The following is a 20,823-nucleotide window of genomic DNA, read 5'->3' as shown; positions in this document are numbered from 1 at the left end:
TATAAGGGGTTTACTCATAAAATACTCCCATGTAACCAAGTTTAAGTCTAAAGAAGAATCATTCCCTGCTCTGGTTCAGTGCCTGTCCCACTAATGACCAGGGACTTTCTGCCCTGCTGACCCCCTGCCCTGTCCCTTCAGTAGAGGATGACAGAGTTCACCAGGACAGTGTGACAAAAGCCTTTCAGTGTCTCAAAGAGCTGAGAGTAAAGCATAGCCTGCGAGGGTAAAATATGTCCTCCCTGACTTTTATCAACAGCAGAGCAGGCCCTGCCTGAGGGACAAAAGCACATCAAAGACCAAATCAAACAAGCCCTGAAAGCAGAAAGGGAAGAGCAGCATCTGCTCAAGGGAGCTGTGAAGAGGGTTCTGTGCCACTGCAGAGAACAAGGGTGAGGGTGGCTCAGACAGAAGGCACAAGTTCCCAGTTAGGAGGGAAAACAACACCCTCCCAACCCCTTCCAAAGGTCCTGCCCGTTTATTAACAGGAAATGTGTTATCACTTCCTCGGTAAAGACTTGTGAGGTGCAGGGCTCGGTCCCTGCTTCGTAAATAGGGATGGACAATGGGACTGTCCACTCCTGCTTTATGGGCCTATCCCTGTACCCTGACTTGCCTTGGGACTGATGCTCTTTGGAACCTCAAACAGCCTCCAATCCCTCCACCCCACGCAGGCTCCACGTTCCCATCCCAGCTGTTTTCCAGTTCCAGCCCTTCTGCAGATTCCTTGGCACACAGCGTGGTAAAAAATCCCCATATTGCAGCAGCAGGGGGAAATGTGCAACAGCTCCTCTTCCCAAACATTTGGGATCTGTGAGCCTGCCCTCATGAAGAGCTTCTCAAGGCACAGGCATTTCTCAGCTGGCTGCACAAGAGTTAAGTTCACCCCACAGCAAACCGGGTGTTGAAACACCAGTGTCGACACTTGACATCTGCAGACTTGTCAGAAACCGAGCAGCAGCTATAAAACATTCCTCAACACCCAAAAAAACCCTCTTGTCCCTTAATTACCTCCCTAATTAGAGCTTCCACAGTCCCCTTTCCCACTCCTCCTCAGCAAACTGACACGGGAGCTTTGTTCCTCCCAGCGAGGGGTCCCCACAACATGTGCCAGGCAGACCTCCCACGGCCCTAATTAAGATCCTCACTCCACTTTCACTTGATAGGACTTTGTCAACTTTCCAAAGCAACAAGGATTTTTGTTGCTTGAAGAGAGAAAAGGGGAGCTCTGAGATCCTGATTTTTTTTTTTTCCAGACCACTTTTCCTCGAGATTTTCTTGCTGCTTGTATCTGCAGCGTCACACAGCTCCAAAAAAAGTTTTATTATGTTCTTCAAGCCACCATATTCTCTTCGTGGGGATTATTTTGAAATCAAACAATATACAAGCTCAGATGAAGATTCATTGTGCACTTAAAATAGGAATACAATTTAAGTGAAATGGGTGGAAAAGCTTAGGGATACCCCAAATCCTTTGCATGTTCAATGGAAAGAGGTGTGAAAACGCTGTCAAGATCACCAGGTGTGTCCCACACCTTCCAGCTGCAGCTGGCCATCAGTATTTATCACAGCCTGTGTGTGTGTAATTGCCCAGTAGCAATTCAGCAGAAACAGCTTTTCTGGGGTGAGTAATCCTGCAACAACGAAGGAAAACATCTAGGCTGCTGTGGTCAACAATCCACCCACGGTACCACGCTGTTAATTATCACCCACTGGAGAACCTGGGGAATTTACCATCACCCAGACTCCAAATCACACCTCTGGAAGGACCTTGTTGCAGTTCAAGCCCAGACTGAAAGCTGGCAACGTTTTCCAGTAAAATTAGGAAACAACTTTTGTAAATTAAAATGGAGAGTAGCACAGAAAAATCTTTGTTTAGTGTCCCTTTTCTTTCCTGGGGTTTTCCCAACCTTAATTCTGTGGAACCTCTCCATTCCAGTGCTCTGGGCTCAGTGGACTCAGCCTGTTTGACCTGTACAGGTTTGAGCTCAGTGTTTCCCTCTTCCCAAATGGCTCCTTAGCACCTTTTCTCACTCCACCTGTTTGAAATGAAGTTTGTTACACCCTGCTCGTGTCTTCCTGTGGAACAAAAACTCCTTTCCCTTTGAGGGAATCCAGGGAAATCCTCCTTGTCAGGGTGGGTGATTCTTTGTCCTGCACTTTGTACCAAACAGTTACGAACACAGGGAATTGTCCAGCTGGCTGAGCTGTCCCTGTGCCTCTGGAATAAAACCTCTGGCACAAACCTGTGATTAACACACAGCTCCAGGGAGATCCCTCATCCTGCCCCTCTGCCAACCACCAGGGCTGTAATTTGGGCATTATTCAAACGAGTCTCTGCAGGAGCAGATCAAACACTCTCACTGCATTTCCTGCTTTCTGCAGGGGAAGGAGGATTTATCCTGTTTCACAATGAGGGGAGAGGACACAGCTGCTGCCCCTGGAACAGCTGTGATCAGCTGCCACAGCCCTGCTGCCCTTTCCCCATCCTTGGCCCCCTTTTCCTAGGGCTGTTCCCCCATTTTACATCCAGCTGTGCTCCAGACAAGACATGAAGGCGCAAGAAAAGAATGACACTGTGTCATTGTTATTAAAAGGCCTTAAAATCCTTCCCAGGATTAGGGCATTTCACTCCTTTTAGTATTTTCAAGAGGCATAGAGCTGAACTGTGCATTTTAGACTTGCTTTCCACTGAAAACAACTCATGTTTTCATGTGTATTGTGTTATTCATGTGTTATCCATGTATGTATTTCATCTGTTATTATGTGTACTGGATGTTGTTATTATTAAATAAAATATTCTTATGACCACGGAAACCCGATGGACATTAAATAATGTATTTTAAGGCTGTTCCCCTTGCTTTATGCACATTAACAAAACTCACCTGCTGCAGGCAGAAGGCCTAAATTCACAGAACAGCTAATGTTTGTGACATGTTCTTGTCTGGGCTTTGACAGGAGGCGGAAATTTTATCCCATTTCTTTCTAAATGTATGAATTGGTTTCAGACCACTCCAAGCAGAAACTCCTGTGCTCAAATAATTCCATACACCAACACCAGCTCTTATGCCAATATCCACAGCAAAACACGAACTGGCACTGATTTAATGCTTAAAACAACTCCCCTTTGCACATCCTTCCTGCAACAAGTTTTTAACACAACGTTGTGAGAGGATTCTGCCTCTTTCTGTCATTTCTTAATGAAATTTGCAGTCAGGATCACGCACAGACAGCTCTCTGCTCCTCCCACTGAGGGATTTTCATTTACTCTGCATCAGTGACGCTTTGGAAGGGTTAAATGAACAGAAACCTTCAGTATAAATCTGATTTCCTGCGTTCTAACTGGAGGCAAATACTTTGGTGGGTGGAGCTGGGAATAAAGGCCATGATGGCATCTCTGGGGCCCAAGTATTCCAAATTCTGGACCATTTTAAACACAATGGGTGGCACCTATTAATTCTTAATTAAGCCTGGAAATTCTTGTCTGGCAACGAATGAAAAACCCAAGCTTACTTTGATGTACAGACCAGAGGCAAGACACGGAGTTCTGCATTTTATAGGTGCACTTTGGGTGCATTTAGGTATAAAAACAGATCTTCAGAGCCCCTGTTACACCAGCATAAAACACCAAAGCTGAGCCAAGCCTTGAGAAATCAACAGTCAGTCCTGTCCAAGCTATTAATCTTCTCACGCTGCAGAAAGTTCTGCATATTGTCAAAAATAATCTCTCTGCCACTTCACCGTGCGTTGTGCAGACCTCTCGGAAAAACGCTGAGCTTCAAAGAGTTTCAGAGCAATTATCAAATTATTCCATTAAAATAATAAGAGTCCCTGAAAGCAGGCAGGAATGCAGACACAAGTCTCTTCTGTTCGTGCAGGAGGAGTTGTTGCTCTGAAAGATGTGAGGAGAAGGGGGAAGATGAAGCAGCACTCACCATCCTCGTGCCCTTCCCGGTTCCTCCGCCGGTGCCGCTCCCGCCGGTGGCTGATCACGGATTCCGTTCCTGTCTCGTTGTCCAGGCCATCCCTGCTGCTGGCAGCGTTGGGACTGTCACAGAACAAATGGGAACAATCACTGCAGTCATCCCTTTTTCCCTTTTCCACACAGACAGGCACAGCTGGGAGCACGTTGGTGCAGCAGCCAGAAAACTGCTCTGAGGCTGAGCACTACGAACTGTCCTGGGCTGCTGGGCCCACCCCAAAACCACCTGAGGGGTGAAAAGAAAACCCAAAAAACCACCTGAGGGGTGAAGAGACAACCCAAAATCGATGCCCTGAGACCCAGAGCTGTTTGCACGAGTGCTTGCACATCATCCTGACACTGGAAAAGCTGCCACAGGGCTGTGCATGACATTCCCACAGGGAAGAAAGGCTCCTGCTGGGCCAGGAGAAGGGATCATTCTGGTACATGCTGAGATCCCAGCCAAGAGCAGAAGCTGCAGCTCACTGGCACTTTTAATTTAGAGCTCTGACCTTGGAGGGTGAAGCCTTGCAAAGCTCACAATAATTAAGTGCACAGAACCACAGAACATCCTGTGTTGAAAGGGACCTTTGAGATCATCCAGTGCCAGCCTTGCCACGGGCAGGGTCACCTTCCACTGTCCCAGGGTGCTCCAAACCAGCCTTGGACACTTCCAGGGATCCAGGGGCAGCCACAGCTTCTCTGGGAAATCCATCCCAGGGCCTGAGCACCCTCACAGAGAAGAATTTCTTCCCAATATCCAACCTAAACCCACTCTCTGCCAGTGTGAATCCATCCCCCCTTGTTCTGTCAACTCCAGGCTCTTGTAAATCATCTTTCTCCATCCTTCCTGTCAGCTCCAGTGCTGGAAAGAGCCACAGCTCATTTTACTGGATTAAACTGAGCAAACTGCCCTAAAGCTCCTACAAACGTAACAGTGAAAAGGAAACTCGATGTGGGCCAAAGCTCTGCTGTGGAAGATCTCCCTCAGAAAGTGACTCCTCATTCTCCTCCTCTCTGACCCATAAATCCCAGCTGGTTCAAGAGTCTCCACTCTCCCCCGCCCTGTGTACCTGTAATTCATGCCTGCCATGTCCTCACCCATGCACCACAGGAGTGTAGTGGCCATCCTTTACCTCCAGCAGAGCATCACTGATGTGTTTCTCCTACAATTCCACGAGGCTGGACGTGCACATTTCACACAGGGAATTAAACCACCAGCACTGTAACCAACTATCCCCCACTCCTGTGGCAGCTGGAGCCAGACCTGGCTGTGTGGAACCACCTTTAAGTGTCACATTTCCACATTTCAGAGGCTGCTGTGCCTCCTGCACACCCACATGCTCTCTGTGAGTCGATGAAATGTGCTGGCATGCCCACCAGAGAAATTAGGAAATCAGGGTTGTCGTTCAGGAAAACATCTGAGTGCACATTTTATCCCTACCGAAATGCCTGGCTGGATTTCAGTGCTGCCACATGGTTTTTTACACTTCTTGTTTAGCCCAGCACAGCTGGAAAGGGGAAGAGGGTGACACATTGCTCAGGTCACTCCTGGCCATCCCAGCAGCACCATCTACTGACTCCTGCTCACAATTCCCTCTCCTAAACCACCTCAGAACCTAAATCTGCCTCCAAAAGGTGGTTTCCATCCTACAAAATGTGATTTAAACCACAGCAAAGGGCGCAAAAATAACTCCCAGCTGCCCTCTTCCCTCTCCAAAGCTCAGCCCATTAAATGCAGCTCCATTTTCAGAGCACATGAGAAAGGTAACTCAGAGGTCACTGCTCTCACCTCACCCTGCACCTCCACCACCAAACTCAGCTCAAAGTGGATTTGGCAACCCCCAAACAGCAGCAGTGGAGCATGAAATGCAGGCTGAGCTTCAGAACCCGCAGCAGGAAGGGGAAAAAAACGAAGTTTTGTTTGGATTTCATCAATGATGAAGCAAAACATCAACGCTGTCAGGCAGGGAGTTATCACTTCAGCTCTGATAAGGATCTCATTCCCCCGGATGGCATTGCCTGCTTCACCTATTCCTTGGATTCTTTGTTGTCCAGCAACATTTCTGTTTGTACAATTGCACAACACCCAGCTCAGCTGGCACTTATTTATATAAGGCCTCAATCAACACTGAAGGAGATGACAGATCTTTGATAGCTTGAAGAGCATTTAAATAAAATCACAGGGATTTAGGAACCAAGAAGGTACAAGTCACTCTCATTGCACAACCACCACAGCAAAATCCTCAGAAACATAATTTGCCATAATTTCTGAGGACTACAGTGATGATTCAGGTTCATTTTACAATGAAAGACTTGTTAAGCTCAACAGAGAAACAAATCACTTCAAAGTATGGTGGATTCTTGGTCACTTTAATCTAGAGTGGGTGTGCTTTAAAATGAAATTCTGACAGTGACAGGATTTAGGGCTTCATGCAGAATAACTGAGATAGTCTGCCCTGTGTTATGGACTAAACTCAGGTCATCCTTACCTTCTCTTCTGGACTGAAAAAATGAAACACAACAGAAAAATCCACTGTAAAATGTTGAGATGTTGTGGGAAATTGTGAGAAGAAGAACCCAAAAAGGCATTAAGGGAAAACAAGTTTTAGTCTAGGAAAACTCCCCACAAGCCAGATTCTCTACTGGAGTTCAGAAAAAGAAAGAAAAAGGAGTGAAGGAAGCAGAAAGCAGGAAGATGGTTTGTCTGGGAATGGGAACAGAGGCAGAAAACACGACCTGAATGAGGTCCTTCACCCCTCTGAGCATTCCCACATTTTCTCTGTAGTATTTAGAGACTTTGAGAACACTCTGGAAGAAGCAGGTGCTCCAGCAGGGCCTTGGATCCATGGCTCTGGCAGTGAGCAGCACCACAAACCTCGTGCCTAATTCCAAGCTAATTATCTTCTTAAACAAAGCTCGATCTTGCAGCTGTTCCAGACAGGTTTAGGCCAGGAAAGACAAAGGCCTGGTTTTATTTTCTGGCCTCTCCCAGCCAGTTCAGAACACAGGAGGGCAGCACAGCCCTTGCAAGACACTGCCAGGCAAGGTCAGGATTTCCCAGGATTTCTCATCCCCTCTGAAAGGTTTTTATCTGTAAAAGACTCGAACACAACACTGAGGGCTCTTCCAGGCAACAGCCATCCCAAAAAGCAATGGAAAAGAGGCAAATCCAGGCCACGTTTCCTTCTCCAAACACAGACTAAGAGCACAAGGCCCTGCTTTAAATCCTCCTGGTGGAAATTCCAAGGCCCTCCCTGGAAATGAAGGTATCCTTAGGATACCCTTTGGATGAGGAACAGGAAATAACGAGGCTGCCATCAAAGCAGATATTTGCAGTCTGGCCACACACAGATGGAGCTGGCAGCCTCTGCGTGGACATGGAGCAGGAATTGAATTATTCCTTATGGAAATTTTCCCTCCTGACAGCAGCGTTCAGCTGGCTCTGCACCCTCCATAATTACACATAACACACTAATCACTTGTCAGCCACACACTACAAAAAAGCATTTTGGGCTCCCGCCCCACTTAACTCATCCACAGCAGGCTTGAAAATGAGGTATTTTGGATAAATATTTCACTCTAACAATGACAGGGGGTTTTCATTCCCATTCCCCTTTTAATTCCTCGATATTTTATTTTTATACCAATAACAACAAACAGCTGGCTTGCAGCAGCAAGAGAAATGAGGGTGAGAGATAGACAGGAATTCAAATTTGATAAATAAATGGGAGAATTGGGTCTTACTGGAATGATGGGGGCCGGGAATCTCCGATGCCTCCCGTCCTCTCCAGGGGTGGTGGCAGGTCCATGTGGCTCTCGGTGCACTGGGAGCCTGTGTCAGAGTGGGAGCTTTCAGCCAGGACCAGCTGCCAACAGAAAAAAAAAACAGAATTACACCAAAATTACTCCCACCAGTTTCTCCACTCTGGCCCAGCGTGTTCAGCCAATATCCCAGGATCTGAGGGGAACTGGAGGATGGGAAGCGCAGGGATCCCTGCCAAACTCGCCTAAAATCAGGTTACAGTCGGTCTCCACGTGAAAACATCAGCAGCCTGGATGTGCACAGAATTCCTGCAAGCACCAAGAATTCTTCTCCTCTTGCAAAAACAGGCACCCCAGGCAGGGAGGGGATTTTGGAGACCTGGCACTGCAGCATTCCCTGAGTTGCCCAAGCACACGAGTTGTCAGCATCCCTTGCAAAATACACCCACATTTTAAGGCTGTGCTCCCAGCCTGGCTTTGCCAGCACAAAAATGAAAAGCAAAAGCTGGAACACGACAGAAATACAGCCCAAACCCAATGGAACTCCTCCTACAAGATCTTCAACCCCCTGAAAATTCACAGTCTAGCCTGGCCCCCACCACCAAATCTCTGAGTTGCCACCATCTCTGTTGAGAGCCTGAATTTAAGCCAAGGTCACCCAAGCTCAACAGAAAGCTGCTTCAGAGGAGGAGCAGACTCCTGCTGGTCATCCTCCCCGTGTCTCTTGTGCCCATTTTGTCTCCAAATGTTCCCTTAAGGCAGAGCTGCAGACAGAAAAAGGCATTTTCCAACCATGCCACGGAAACCAGGATATGGAGAGACGACTCTTCTGCAGTTCATGAGGGCCTGAAAACTTCTCTAAAGCTCCTCTGGTGTGATTATCATCTTCAGAACTCTCTGACACTGCCATTTGCATTCAGGGAAGCTGGAGGGGCCTGGCAGCCTGTGGAAGGAAAGGCTGCAGAGCACCCAACACTCAGAATCCCCATGGAAATTGGGAATTAAAGATGCTGCAAGGATCCATCTCCTCATTCCAAACACCAAGGACCTGCATACAGCATGCTATCCTTGGGAATTATCACCAATTCTGGTCCTGGACAAGGCAGGATGTCAATTTTAATGTTACCAATACTGCCAGTCACTAGCAGGGATGCTTCTGGATAATGGATCACAGGCATGGCCATGGCACACAGGAGGATTTCTGTACTCAAATCTCATTTCCAGTAAATCCAGGCCAGCCCATCTCCCTCCAGCACAGCCAGTGGGACATCTTTAATCAGCAGAGAAAGAAGAAGGAGTCTCCTCCTCTCCCCAGCCTCCTAGTTTGCAGCTCATTTTAATGATTGACAGAAGATCTTAGATTGAACTAAGATCTGATTCCCACCAGGCTAGCACCTACTTTTCTGTATTCAGCAAAGAAATAATAAATTTTTTAAAAAAGACAGAGATGCTTTGTGTAAAGAGTCTTTTTGTACACTTTGGGTTTTGACATTAATGTTTTTTAAATCTTCTCAGTGTTGGAAAAAAGCTCCTGACTGAAATGTAAACCCAGGAACCAACCAGAGCAGGTGCCTCCTCTATCAGTAAATATTTTATAATGGAATCAGCATTTTCGCTTCCATGTTCTAACCTAGAAAGGCAGGGCACTGCCAATTCTGCACCAGTGAGATGAAAGCAATCAAAGATACCTAAATGCAACCCAAATCCCAGGGGAGGAGAACCATGCTCTGGGTGAAGCACCACTACAGAAAAGCAAACATGCATTGATCCAAGACTCCTTTTAATTTATCTCTGCAAACAGAACAAGGTGATTCCCAATTAGAAATTCCAGTTCTAATTTGACTTCACCTGTTAGATTAAGTGGTTATTTTTTATTAACAAGCCTGACAGTGGAGGAGTTACACTCCTCTGGTTTACAAACAGGAAGGCAGATGCCCAACCTGAGAGGGTTTGGGTAAAATGAAAAGAGGATTCTGTGAAGGACTCAGTTAATATTTGAAACGACTGTACAGAGATTCTTCTCCCATGAAGCTGGGAGAATTTTGCATATCCTAATGCAAAAAATATATTTAAACAGTCCACTGACCACACACAGCATTTTCTGGCCATGATCCACAGAAATTAGACTTGACCTGGAGGTGAGCAGGGTGACTTTATCACCAACCCCCTGAGCCACCTCATCACTTGGCTGAGTCTCTTTAAACACTTGATTATAAGGTCTTTAATTAAATAAATCCTCAATTAATGATATAGATTAATACCTTTCACTAACAGGCAACGAGGTCTCAGCTTCCCTTTATTTTTAGCTGTGGAAGAAGCAGAGCAGGAGAGATTCCAGCTCTAACTGGTTAATTTATTAAGGACTAACTATAATATAATGATCAGAAAGGTGCTGGCTGTTAAAGAAGGGGATGGAGAGGAGGGAACTGGCATTCAGGATGCAGGGAATTACTCCTAGGAGTATCAACCATAAATATGAGGCAGAAAACACACACAGGCTGTCAAAAAGGAACTGCCTGGAGACAAAACAGCTCCCCAGCACCACATGGAGTCAGCTGCATTATTCAAACTCTTATCACCAAAGCAGGAGCAACAGAGGAAACACTGAAGGGAAAAATAACACCAGCTTTCCTAATAACTTGATAATTAAAGCTGCTTTCTTCCAGGTAGGGAAGTTAAAGGGAGATGTTTAGAAAGTGTGTTGGTGTTATGGAGATGCAAGGATGTCTCTGAGCCTGGAAGATTCCCTGAGGAATCTCTGGGCTTTCACTGACAAAAATCAAACCAAGGGATGAAAAGAAGAACAAATAAGGCAAAAAACCCCCGAAAGTGGGTGTAGGCAAGATCTGCACATCCCCTTAGCCCTCACACTCTGGGCTGTGAATGCAAAACAAGCCCCTTGGCCCGAGGTATTTGGGAGCAGGAAAACACAGCCCTCCTTTAAGCCTTTCTGCTCAGGGCAACACCTGACTCCAGGAGGAGCCAACAAGACAAATCCTTCCCGTATTTCGGGATATTTGCTCTCTAGCATTTCCCTGCTCCTGGAGGAAGAAGTCTTGGCAAGGCAGAACTGATTCTGCAGGAGGCTCTGGGTCACTTTGGCAGTGCAAAATCCACTGCAGCAAAGCATCTCCTGGTGAATGTTGTCCCTGGAGAGTGATTCCCTCAAGGATAAAGCACTGGGTACCCATTTCTTACTGATCTGCAGTGGGATTAGAGCCACAAACAGCCTCAGCCATCACCGTGAGAAAGGGGAGAGGGCTGCAGAAATTACCCACACTGATCTTTCAGCTGGACTGAGGAAAATAAACCACTTCAAACTTGAATCAGCTCACCACCAGACACAGTGAGCTCGAGATAAATTTGAACTCAAGATCCCAGCAGTATCTCCCCCGTTCCCAAGCAGCTTGTTAATCCTAGATAAACATCTCCCACACTTCCAGGAGTAAATCACAAGCACAAGAGCCATGACAAAGCAGTGGCCAGTGCAGATAGTCCCATGTTTACCTTCCCAAAATAAGTTCCAAGCTGTGCTGGCTGCAGGCATTTCCACACAAAGCACACTTAATTCAGACACATCCTCTGGGGTGAAACTTTGCCCCTGAGGAATAACAATAATAAATAAATAAACCCAGGAGTGTAAGAATTTAAATAAGCTGTCTAACGTGATCTTGCTTTTATGATAACCACGATCTGGGAGCTCCTGCAAGAGCGTTAAGCAGAACTTGAAGCAATTAAGTTGTTTAAACGAGACACAGACTGTCCAGATCTGTGTCTGGTTACAAGAGGAGCACTCTCACTCATCAAAGCTTTCCTTCTTCACTTTCAGCTCCCTGTGTTCAACAGCACTTAATATAAATGGGTGGCTGCAGACCAAATGAACAAAAAACACCCCAAAAGAGCACTGGAACAGCATTTGTCGTGCTAGAAAAGAAAATCTGCAGCAGAATCTCCCAACAGTCTGTAAATCATCATTAAGATAATTCTGTCCTTTTCTCTGACAAGCTAATAGGAATAAAACACTCCAATATTCCATCATTTTTAATGGAAAAGGACTGCCACAATAGAGTGTTTTTGCAGGAGAAGGGCAGAGTCACAACCAGCTCCCTGGCCACGAGCCAGCCCTGATAATTATATTTCCCCCATCAAGCCTCCCCTGCAGTTCTGAGTGGCAGGAGCATTTTCTTTGGTCTCTTGCTGGTGCTGTGTGCTGTGCAGAGCAGTTCCACCCCGAAGGACAGCATTTCCATGGGAATCCTGGATGTCTCCTGTGTGCTGCACGTGGAGGGAGTTCATCAAGAAGTTCATAAAGAAGTGTGGAACTAATTGCAGCTGTTGATTCAGTTCGTTCCATCACACTGAACGCTGTTTGTTTTTACAACTGAGGTCCTGCCACCACACTCCCATCTCATCCTTCCCAGGACTGGAGAGAGAATATCAAGCCTGGCATGGTGCAAAAGAATCTCAGGTGTTTTTGATATCCCCAGTGACTCCCACAGAGCCACTTCCAAGCTGTGACAGGACAAGCACCAGTGAGTTGTGCAAGTTCCACAGTGTGCTAACAAACCACTGCCTGAAAGCTTCTGTTTCCTCCTCCTGTTGCCTTCTTCTTGTTCAGGAGAAGGATTCCAGCAATCCCAGCAAAAAATCTGGCTGAAAAAAACCAGTTGTATTGGAAGTCATTTGCAGAAATCAGCGTTCAGTTCACTGCTTGTGTCACCACCAGACTTCCAACCCGATCTCCAGTCTTTGGATCAGTTGTTTCACCTCTCTGTAGCAAAATTTCCCCTTTTCTTCCTCTCCACCGCATTTGCTGATGGTTTTTAATTAATTATGGTAAGGCCTGACTCTTCCAGAGCTCAGCAGAAATCTGAACAAACTCCCACAGGCATTGAGGCAGCTCAAGGAATGGCCTGTGCAGAGTCCAGGGCTGAGGACACCAGACAAAAAGCAGCCTGGGGAGGGGAAAGAGCAAACATTGGTGCACTCTGCTCTCAGAGTCTCATCTGGATAAATATTTATTAATTTATCAGCACCAAAAGTACAATATTTAAACTCTCACCGAGGAACAGCAGCAGCTCTTGGTGTTTCTCTGAGCTCAGGGAGAGGTGAGGGACTGATCCCAGTGACTAAAGAAATACCCAAAAGAGCCATTTATATTTTTGACAGCGACTTCAGAACAGCCACATTCATCTATGAGTTAGAAGTAATTATTTCCTATAAAGTCACAGGCATCTCAAATCCCAAGTCAAAGCTTCAGAGATGTGGCCCATTATCCACACGAAGGCTGCTCCCAAAGGAGCAATTGCAGAAAAGGGCTGTGTTCCACCAGGAATTCTCTCAAAGGCACCAGGACTCCACACTGCTGGAAAAACCTTATCAGGAAAGGGATGTTTATTTTAGCAATGAGAAATTGTCTACACTGAGATTAGGCTTGGGATGAATGAGGGTTTATATAATGTGTGAAGAGACTGGCCCTGAAATCAGCTCCTTTTATACAGAAACTCAACAAGATTCTGCTCCTGGGGATTTTTATTCCCCGCCTCAGCTCTGGGCACTTCTTTCATTTCCCAGCCCTGAAGCTCCTGTGCTGCCCTTGTCAAATGGTTCTGCCCCACGACGTTAATTGTAATTGCAAATACAGGCTCTAAAAAGCTGATGTACAAACAGGACAAGTATTATCTGCTGGCACCCAGATAATGGGGAAGAAAAACCAGGGAAAACCTCACAGAAGGCAATGACATCACTGCCAGCCAATAGGAAACTGCACATCCCCGGCAGCCAGGCAAGGAATTGTTCCCAGATGTTGCAAATCCTTCCTAAAAAACAGAGATAACAGCCAGCCCAAGTGCTGGCTCCGAGCTGGCAGCAGCCACAAGCCAATTCCTGCCACACTCGCAGCTTCCACCAGGCACAGAGAAGAGAAAAACGTTTTAAGGCATTACAAAAAAAATATTTTCTTCCACACAATTTTTTCAAATTGCCCAGTTAAGGACCAACAAAAGAAAAATAAAGGCAAAAAGCAAACCTGCATTAATAATTTCCTTTGGGTAAGCAGTCCCAAAAAACTCCTAATGAATTATTCCCCAAGAAAAATTATATTCTATGTTGTGTGTTAGCAGAACAGGACACACATCAGGTACTTCTGGTGTGTAAAAATGCATTTACTGTAATAAATTAAGAATTCTGACATACTAATTATGATACTCTATATTGTTGAAAAACTAAAGGTCAGCCACTGAAAAGGACTCTAGGAAGGAGCAGCTCTCTGTCCCAAATTATTTAGTGCTTAGAAGAAAAAAAACAACACAACAACAACAACAGCAAAAAGAAACAAAAACACGCAAGAAGAAAAACAAACCCACCCTGAAATCAAAAGAACAAGATCTGAGATGCAGAGGAGAAAAACAAGCAGGACACAGGAGGGCTGGGGAGGAAGTTTAAATAGCTAATTAGCAGCAGGGATTTTAATTCAATACTAATCCAGCTGTACATGGGAGTTCTCAGGGCAGCCAACGTAAGCAACAACTAAAGACTTGCAGATCCTCCCTTGAACATTTTCCCCTATGGAAATCAGTCCTGCAGATGACACCAAGATCAAAGTTCCCACCTCTGACAAATAGAAGGATTCAAATGTTATTAAAAAAGATGAAAATCTCCAATTTCCAAACGTCAGGCATGGTGTAAACTTCAAAGTAGCCACTGTATCAGTCAGGAGGGGAGATGTGGGGACAAGAGGAGGCTCAGCTGTGGCGTGTGCGTTTCATTTTGCGATGTGAAAGGTGTGGTGTGGCTGTGAAACACACGGAGAGACACCGCAGTCATTCCCAGGGAGCACCACAACCCTCCCAGATGGGTTTGTGCAAGAATCCCAAGCTGTCTCCCACCAGCTGACACACATTTTATAGCACTGGAGACAAAGAAAGCTCAGGCCCAGTTAAAAAAAAAAACCCAAACAGATAAGGAAATAACCCTGCCCAAAACACTTTTTTTTTTTTTTCCCCAAAAGGTAAAGACCCAACTTTGCTATCCCTGGAAGATTTGTGTGCAATTATCTGTTAAGTTCCAGTGAATGGGATATTAAAGAATTCGAAACTGAACAATTAACTTACAGTGAGATTTACATAAAACTCCTGCAGTAATTAGCAGCAAATAGAGGCAGATAAGCCCTGCAATTTTATGGGTGTTAGTGTGGAAAAAGTAATTTGCAATTCATAATGCAGGTCAGACACAGATGTTTCAGCTGATTGCTGCGCCCAGGGAACAGAAGCCCTTGTCAACATCATCTGCAAAAAGTGCATTGTGTGAGCTCCAAACCCAAGCCAAACCAGGATATGCACAGAAATTTGGGAGCAGGCTGATGGGTGGGAAGGGAGGCAAGAGCCCAAGTTTTGAAGGAATAGATCCAACCCTACTTCCTACAATCTGTGTTGTCTCTGCAGAACTGGATGGGTTGATAATTCATCCTGAGCAGCACAAAAAATTCGGTACAGCACACAAAAAAGGCTCCACTAATACCCTCAAATAATTAATTTAAACCACACATCTAAATTTTGCTTTTAGATCTTTGCAACAGCACCATTCTCTATTAAAGGCCTGGACATTGACTCCAACTGAGCTGAGTTTTGTGGGTTAAGCTCCTGTGCTGACATGAAGAAGAAAAAATATTTCACTATTTCTTATCTACATGCTGTTATAGCATTTATCATACATGCCATATATCAGATAAATGGTATCTGACCTACGGAAGAAAGGCAAACTGAACCCATTCTCCTCTTGAAGAAAAGGCATGAGGAATGAAGGAGGGATTGTGTTCTGACTTGGAAAGCTGGATTTGTCTATTATCTGTTGAAGGTAGATGAGGAACTGCCTGAGCCCCATCATTAGAGAGGGTGATAGAAATACCAGAAAAGCTGCAGGAGAAGCAGTGAATGCACTCACAGAATAACTGACTTTTGCAAGAGACCTCTGGAGCTGCTCCAGTCCTGCTCAAAGCAGGAGCAGCAACTGCTGAGGGATTGGAAATAAAGAATCCCAGAACGGTTTGGGTTGGAAGGGACCTTAAAGCTCATTCAGTTCCATGGGCAGGGACACCTCCCACTGTCCCAGGGTGCTCCAACCTGGCCTTGGACACCTCCAGGGATCCAGGGGCAGCCACAGCTTCTCTGGAAAATCCATTCCAGGGCCTCCCCACCCTCACAGAGAAGAATTTCTTTGCAAATCTGATCTAAATTTCCCCTTTCAGTTTGACCCCATTGCTCCTTGTCTGATCACCACAGCTCCTTCTCCAACCAGGTTTATCCCCAAGCACAAAGACTGCACATCTCTGGGTGAGCTGGGCTGGTTCACCACCCTCAGAGTTAAAAAAGAAATGTTTTTTTAATGTCTGAAGAGAATTTCCTTTGTTTCCATTCATTCCTATTGTCTCTTGTCACTGGTGCTGTTGAGAAGGCTCTGGCTCATCTCAGCATCTCCTTGTTTGCCAGATGCTCTTGTCCCTTAACCACCAGACTTCCCACATGATCTTGATGGGAAATTTTAAAAAGAAATCCATGAAAAACGTGTGTGTCTCAGTTTCCACCCCTAATGGGGAAAAACCAGCTGGTCGTGACAAAGAAAATACAAAATGAAGGTTTCTGGATCAGCAACTGTCTCCCACCATGCACAGGGAGAAAAAGGAGAGCAGATACTGATCTTGGTTGCAGCCTCCAAGCAGAAGTTTAATGCAAAAAAATAGGAATGACTGAGAAGATTTCAAACAAGCAGCAAATCCTTGGAGCAATGGTTCTGCCTTCTTGTGCATCTGGAAAGCAGCCAGCAACTTATACTGATGCAGGAATCACAATAAATTGAATTAATTCCTGAAATGCATCTCAGAGATTGTGATGTTCCTCTGAAATGAAAATAGGAACAGCCCCAGAATTAAAATATAACATTTAACTGGTGTGTGTGTGTGTGTAGTGTTGTTCTGATCTTATTTCTTCCTATTCTCCTGCTTTCCAGCTGGAAAAGCCATATATTTTCATGTTTCATGTTATTTAAGGAGCTGGCAAAGAATTCAGCTCTTAACATGAGATAAAAATGCCCTTTGGGAGTTGGTTGGGAGAAGGAAGAAGGAAGAGATTGAGGAATTGGGATGTAAAGGGGAATGAAATAATCCACATCCTTATTCATGTGGAATAGTGGGGGTGGATTTTTCCTTAAACTCCAAGAACACCTTGCTGGAACAACTTGAGCCATATTTTGCTGCACAGAAGAGCCTGAATGGTGTCTGGAAGTCAGAATAAATCATCAATACACTGAATTCTCCAAGTAAAGGATAAATTTAACTGGACCACACAGATAAAAACAAACAGCCCCATCCTCCTACATGCACTGGGAAGAAGAGACCCAGGTCAGGGATGCAGAGGACAACCTGGATATTGAATGAATTGAATATTTAATTAATATTTACCAGCTCAGCAGCATGGGAGAAAGGGGCAGAAACAGGGAGGGGATGACACTGAGGAACAACCAGGGCAGGTGTTGCACACTGAGGAGGAAAGGGCTTCTCAGGATGAATTTGCTCTCCTGACAGGAGCTGCCATCAATTCCCACCCCTCTGCTGCTAAACCAGACGCTGCTCTCAGGCCATGGCAGCACAAATCCCACCTCCATTTTCTCCCCTCTTTTATCTGCAGCGTTTGGGACGCTCTCTTCCACTTGTTAATCACACATGAAATCCCTTTTTGTCCCATCCATTCCCACCCTGCCAGAGCCCCACGCTCCGGCCCCCCAGTAATCCTTGGATTGAAGGCAAAAACAGCACCACCACCATCCAGAGCTCAGGGGCATCCTGAGAGCAGCAAATTCAGCAGCACTGAGCCCTTCAGCCAAATCCCTCAGAGCATCCAGGGGCTGATCCCACAGCAGGGGCTATCAGGATGGATGTTCCTCCTGGAGGAGTTATCCCCATCCCACCTCCAGTTCCCACACAAGAATGGACACAACCTCATTAAGAAAGGACTTCGTGCTGGCTCCAGATGGACCCTCAGCTCTCAAACACTTCACTGTTTATTTGTTTGTTCAAACATCAGTTTGATTCCCTAAAGCCAATGGTTTTATTCCTTTGACAACTGATTTACTCATCCAGGGAATCTTCCCTTTTTCCTGGAGGCAAGTGGTGCTCATTCCTTTCCCGGAGCACTGCTCAGCTTTAGATCAGAATTAGATCAGAACAGCAGCTTTAAATCGAAATAACTCTGCTTTGAAACACTCCTCCATTCCCAAACCAAGGCATTTTGGTGCCTGCTGAGTGGAAGTGCATGGCTAAATTCTTGGAAAAGCTCTGGAAGTCACGTTGGTTATTAGTCAGCTACTGCTACTGAGGCAAAAGGTTGGAGCACAAAGGTAAAAAAACAGGTATGGAGGTCCTAAAAAGAAGGGAAAAAGCAGCTTTTCCTTCTGAACACAGTTCCCAGGAACAAACAGCTAACTTTGCAGAGTACAGACTACACATCCCAATTTTTAAGGCCTCAATTTAATACAAAACCTAGTAAGTGCTTAATACACATTTGGGTGTGTGGGAGGACTGAGCTTAAGCTCAGCTTTACAAAGCCACGTGTTTTGCTTGCCTAACACTAAAAAACTGTTGGGACTACACAGCTGCCAGAGCCTGAGTGCCCTAAAATTAAAAGCAATCAATAGAGCAGGAAGAAGTTGCTCATATTGTGTGATCCAGCTGAGCTCAGTTCACCTGCCAGCCCCAGCCCTCCCAGAGCAGCATTTCCAGCTGCTCAGAGCCCAGCAGGGGCTGTGCCTGATGATCCACGAGGAATCATTGCTTAAGAACCATCTCCCAGTCAAAGTGAGGTTGAAAAGACACACGTTGCACTTTTCTTTACACAACACTGGAGTGCACACATGCAGGAAACAGCATGCAATCAATCTGGTATTTGATTTTTTTATGTCATTTTGATGTAATCCTGTCTACAAGAAGCCAGGCTGAGAAACTTCAAGCTCCCCAGCAGGTAGCAAATGTCCTTGTCCTGTAGAACTTCAATGTCTGGGTTACTAAAATATTTTAACGGATAAAATAGTTAAAATATTTGAAGTTGTAAAAAATGTGAGCAAAGATCTTCAACTCCTAAAATCAGCACGGGACTGGAGAAAGAGATAGAGACAAAGCTGCTCACTCCACCTGAGAACTCCAAGTAGCCCCAGTTGTTCCAACTGGGCAGTTGGAAAAAACTCCTATAAACCTACTTTACTACTGCTTCCTTGTGTACCTTCATCCCAGCAAAAGCAGGATCCAAACATGGATCCAAACATTTATTCCATGCTGAAAAGCTGCTCCAAGTCTCTGTTCAGCACAGCTCTCACCCCCATGGCACTCACCGTGTTTGCAAGCCCACTTGGCACCATTTGTTGAAGCCAAGCTCTTCACAAAAATACATTTTATACTCAAGACAAACTTGAGATTTTGGAAAACACCATTCTTGTCCTCTGCTGTGTTCCCAAGATTGTAAACTCAGCTTGAAAGTGGATATTGAAATCACAGACTATGCCTCAAAAGCTGCTTTGGTGTTAAAATCTGAAATACCACTGCTCTCTTCTCTGCCCAAAGGTGCTCAACCACTTCCATCACCCTTGACAGGCACAAACCTCCAGTCCCCAGGCAGAGAAATGTGTGCATGACACACCAAATCCATCCATGTGTTTATCTGTGCCCCAAACATCATCTGAAGGTGGGAATTCCTGTATTTCACACAGAACTCGGCAGCAGGAGACTTTTACTGCATCTCCACTAAGAGAACGAGGCTGAAGAAGGAGAAGTGTGCCAGCACCAGCTCAGCCTCAGCTCAGCACACACTGCCCAATAAATGGGAGTAATTAGGAGCTGGTAATTAATTAGTCCAGTGAGGTGACAAACAAATCCTGGCATATTGGAGAAATTAGCACATTAAACCCAGACAAGACTGAGGGAGATGGGATGTGCAGAGCAGCACAGTCACATCTGGATCACTGACTCCCTCTATAACTGAACCAATTACAGCCCAAATTCCTTTATTTTTGTATTAAATTTATTTTTCCAAAGCTATAAATTTTCATGTCTTTTTACTGAATGCATACACAATGCTTAGCCCCCGAGATTTAAACCTCATTTAAACCTTCCAGGCATTACCACAATACCAATACAATGAAATTTAAATACCATCACCAAAATCCACCAGAAGATCACATTTAGCTGTTTTTGAATAAGTTGTTTTGGCTCTTTAGTGACAGTACTAAAGCTGTTTTCATGTTAAAACCACCTTTTCAGCTCTGCACACTTTGTGGACGTCCCTTTGATTTTTAAAATGTATTACTTAAGAACAGGATTGTTATAATTAAAATTTATACCTTTGTTTTAATGCAATTTGAGATTCAAGATACTTCTAAAAATCAGGATCCAGTATCAAACAACACAGATTTACACACACAAAATCCAACATACCCAGGACACCACTCTTCCATTGAAGCAAGGGAGCTTTGCATTGTCATCTGAGATCTCCTCCTTTACCACCCTGGAAAACAAAGAAACACAACAACAGGAAGAAAATCAGGAGTTTGAAATCACATCACATCAGAAGGGACAGTGGTTTTCTCAAATTGTCCAGGGGAAATATAATTTTTTCATTAAAATGTTTGTATCAGCAGGTGTTCTGTGTTTAAAGAATGTATGACTGTGAGAATAGAGGAAACCAATCAAAACAAAGGGTAGAACAGCAACTTTCCAGACAACCAACCCAATCTGGGAGGCACAGAAGTAATTTCAAGCATTTCCCCATTTTGGAGTCTCCCCAGAGCCTTTAAAGGTCTCATGGGAACTAAAATCCCCCCTGTGCTGTGCAGTCTCTGTGTCAGGGATCACAGATTTGTAGCAGAAACAGACTTCTGGCCTCAAATTCCTACACTGCAGAACAGGGATAAATTTGGTTTTGACAATCTCAAGTCAAACTCCATCAAATGTGTGGATCCACAGGCATAGTCTCCTTTATTTATGTTTTTGCCTTGTTGCTGTGTGAAGAAAAACCACAATAACCACGAAGCAACTCACTGGGCACAAAGCAGTGTCAT

The 20,823-nt window shown here is 45.1% G+C and overlaps 1 protein-coding gene across 2 annotated transcripts in view; it reads right to left on the bottom strand.

The window, feature by feature from the left end:
- The window catches only part of DVL1 (dishevelled segment polarity protein 1), a 59,426-nt gene that overhangs the window by 17,546 nt on the left and 21,057 nt on the right, over window positions 1-20,823 (bottom strand). For both annotated transcript variants that reach the window (XM_042032100.1, XM_042032101.1), the window contains exons 2-4: window positions 20,201-20,270; window positions 7,708-7,829; window positions 3,935-4,047 (exon numbers count right to left, since the gene is read on the bottom strand). In XM_042032100.1, coding sequence (XP_041888034.1) covers window positions 3,935-4,047; window positions 7,708-7,772 — 178 coding nt within the window. In that variant the 5' untranslated portion in view covers window positions 7,773-7,829; window positions 20,201-20,270. The remainder of the gene's footprint in view (window positions 1-3,934; window positions 4,048-7,707; window positions 7,830-20,200; window positions 20,271-20,823) is intronic.

The sequence above is a fragment of the Corvus kubaryi genome, unplaced genomic scaffold (genome assembly GCF_017639235.1).
Source record: "Corvus kubaryi isolate FWS band 111438036 unplaced genomic scaffold, C.kubaryi_AGA036_p1.0 37352, whole genome shotgun sequence".
In the NCBI taxonomy this organism is placed as follows: Eukaryota; Metazoa; Chordata; class Aves; order Passeriformes; family Corvidae; genus Corvus; species Corvus kubaryi.
This window is presented reverse-complemented; position numbering and strand designations above follow the sequence as displayed.